Source organism: Vigna unguiculata, chromosome 9, assembly GCF_037176805.1.
Source record: "Vigna unguiculata cultivar grain cowpea cultivar isolate G323 ecotype 2 chromosome 9, ASM3717680v1, whole genome shotgun sequence".
Classification (NCBI taxonomy): domain Eukaryota; kingdom Viridiplantae; phylum Streptophyta; class Magnoliopsida; order Fabales; family Fabaceae; genus Vigna; species Vigna unguiculata.
In genome coordinates this window covers 12457501-12460000 of record NC_140800.1, presented here as the reverse complement: position 1 = coordinate 12460000, position 2500 = coordinate 12457501, and the positions used below count along the sequence as shown (strand labels likewise).

At 39.2% G+C, this 2500-nt stretch overlaps 1 protein-coding gene and 3 non-coding genes across 7 annotated transcripts in view; all 4 read right to left on the bottom strand.

The window, feature by feature from the left end:
• The window catches only part of LOC146883545 (putative pentatricopeptide repeat-containing protein At1g64310), a 12244-nt gene that overhangs the window by 9299 nt on the left and 445 nt on the right, over positions 1–2500 (bottom strand). For 3 of the 4 annotated variants that reach the window (XM_085666945.1, XM_085666944.1, XM_085666943.1), the window contains exons 1-2: positions 2371–2500; positions 41–236 (exon numbers count right to left, since the gene is read on the bottom strand). The exon at positions 2371–2500 is cut by the window's right edge. In XM_085666945.1, coding sequence (XP_085523071.1) covers positions 41–185 — 145 coding nt within the window. In that variant the 5' untranslated portion in view covers positions 186–236; positions 2371–2500. Of the gene's footprint in view, positions 1–40; positions 237–2370 lie in introns of those variants that run through there. The other variant, XM_085666946.1, reaches the window with a different exon arrangement.
• LOC114164935 (small nucleolar RNA snoR77Y) lies at positions 551–626 on the bottom strand. Its single transcript, XR_003599669.1, has one exon. It is a non-coding gene; the product is annotated as a small nucleolar RNA snoR77Y (small nucleolar RNA).
• On the bottom strand, positions 688–844 carry LOC114164940 (small nucleolar RNA snoR2/U65). Its single transcript, XR_003599674.1, has one exon. It is a non-coding gene; the product is annotated as a small nucleolar RNA snoR2/U65 (small nucleolar RNA).
• On the bottom strand, positions 910–1035 carry LOC114164929 (small nucleolar RNA Z112). Its single transcript, XR_003599663.1, has one exon. It is a non-coding gene; the product is annotated as a small nucleolar RNA Z112 (small nucleolar RNA).

Genomic DNA, 2500 nt, shown 5'->3' with positions numbered 1-2500 from the left:
GTTTTTTTTGCATAAAAAAGCTTGGTGAGAATCGGATTACCAGGAAGGTGGTGTTGGTGTTTATGCATAAAACAGAGGCGCTGGTCGGCAAAAATGGAGTCTGCGCCTTCGGCGAAGAGGGAGACAGGTTCTATTGGAGTACTTGAACATTTTGTAGCTGCAGGTGACCATGGAAATTGTTGCATGCAGTGAAGGATTTGATGGAGGAAAGGAAATAGAAGATGAAGGCCATGGGTCTGAAATATAAAATAATTAATGGAGGAGTTGGGGATTGTGAGAGACAAACAAGTCACATAAATGACATGTAATTTAAGTTAAGAGGAATCTTGATATTTTACATTGCTAATTCGTTTGTCTGCATACAAGGGGGAACAATAATCGGCAAACAAAGACATTTTAAGCATCAATTCACAAACAATAATAACCATATTATATATTTCGCTCTTCACCTGAGGTATTTATGCACAGCAAGAAAAGTGAAAAAAGTAGCAACACTGAAGATAAATAAATAAAAAAGATGAAACTTGAACAAATTTTCATCCAAGTAATTAGGAAGCCTCAGTCAGCCACAGATTCTCATCAAATATCAGACGGTAATTCCAAATAAAATAAATCATCATCGGCTTCGCCACAAGCATGACAACATAAAACTAAAACAAACAACACAAAGTTCAAACGAAGAATAAAAAATGTAATCGCACAAAACGGCTCCGCAGATCATAAAGTATGAAATCCACAGATTCCTATCAGGATGCGAAACAAACGAAATTCACTTTTGATTTTGGTCCAATCATAGCATCACTGGTCACTGCAATTAAAGCTACCAGCGACGTGGCATCAGACCTAACCCTAGAAAACAAAATTAAAAACTAAAAAAGAATTTAAATAACAACAATTAAGAAAAAAAAATACCCTCAGAGACCCGTTCCAAATCACACACACAGCGCCACAAAGAACAAGTTCTTCGATTGGCGCTGCGTTTAGAGTGTCATACGGCACTTCCTATCAATTATGGGAGATCTTCCTCACAGGGCATTTTCGCTTATCCATTGTATCTGAATCTAACATGTACAAAATTAAGCACAAAAACGATGACTATGAGAGAATCACATACTATTGAATACATCAAGCCAACCCTAACATGACATCGCACTCAGTTGCGAAGCCAACCCTAAAACAAGATCGCACTCAGTTGTAGGGATGTCAAAACGGGCCAGCCCGGCCCGTTTTGACCCGGCCCGATTTTGGCCCGATTTATACGGGCTGGCCCGCAAGGGTGAAACGGGTTACACTTTTGAACCCGGCCCGCAAGCTGGCGGGCTGGCGGGCTGACGGGCTGGCCCGCGGGCTTTTTTCCATATGTTACATTTTCAGTCCAAAATCAGATTTCAACAAAATTATTGCAACAAAAACAACCCTGCAGTATATAATATAACTGATCACAAAACAAACAACCCTACAATATATATAAATGACATTTTGCTCTCTGCAAGTCATCAAGACACTGTTGCAACATCAATAACAAGTCTGAATTAGAGTACTTTAGGCATGGAGCATTACCAAAGTGCAAACAGTTACATAAAAAAAAAAAATAGAAGCATTAATTATGGATGAGAGGTTGTATAATTTGTTTGGCAACATGTGCTGCAGAAGCATCTAAACCCTCCAAATCAATAGGAGCATCTTCTGAAATCTCCCCATCATCAAACCCCGGTAGAGATGCCTCAAACAAATTAGAGTTCAGAACAGTTAAAAAGGAGGTGGCATTATAGTTCTACATCAAATATACTGCAGTGTATAAGCAAATTTCAGTTTAAGTTAAGGCCAAACAACTCAATCCTAGCTTTGCAAACACGGCACATACAACTTTGCAACTTGGTACTTTCTATCATATAATTCAATCATTAATGAAGAACATATTTTTGTCTCAAGGATGATAGAACAATATGAAACAGTGGCAGTATTTATTTGATCACAGTGCAACGATGAAATACATGTTCTCCACATATCTCCAACATGATTACAGATAAACAGACAAACAAAGAAAACAACCACAACTATCAGCCTATCACACAGTCAGATAAAAAATAGTAACACTAGAAAAACAAGAAAAAAAGAAATGAACATCACCACCACACCAAAACGGCAGCAACTACGAAATTGAAATTGGGGGAAAATTTAACCAACAACAGCACAACAATTATGATTCACAGAATGGGTCCAATCCAAACAAGGACAAATCGCAGCAACAACAACCACACATACACCATAACTTCCAATTACAGGAAACCAATTTTAGGGTTACGAAAATCATAAATTTAGGTTACAAATTGAAAGAAAAGGGAACCACAACTCAAATTAGGAACATACCTGTCTTCGCGGTGGTCGTGGCGGTCGGAATCGTCCGCCAATCGCAGTCCGACGGTGGCTCCGCTGTTTTCGCGGTGGTCGTGGACGCTGTTTTCTCGAAATAGCCAACGCGTGGTGGATGTGAAGGTGG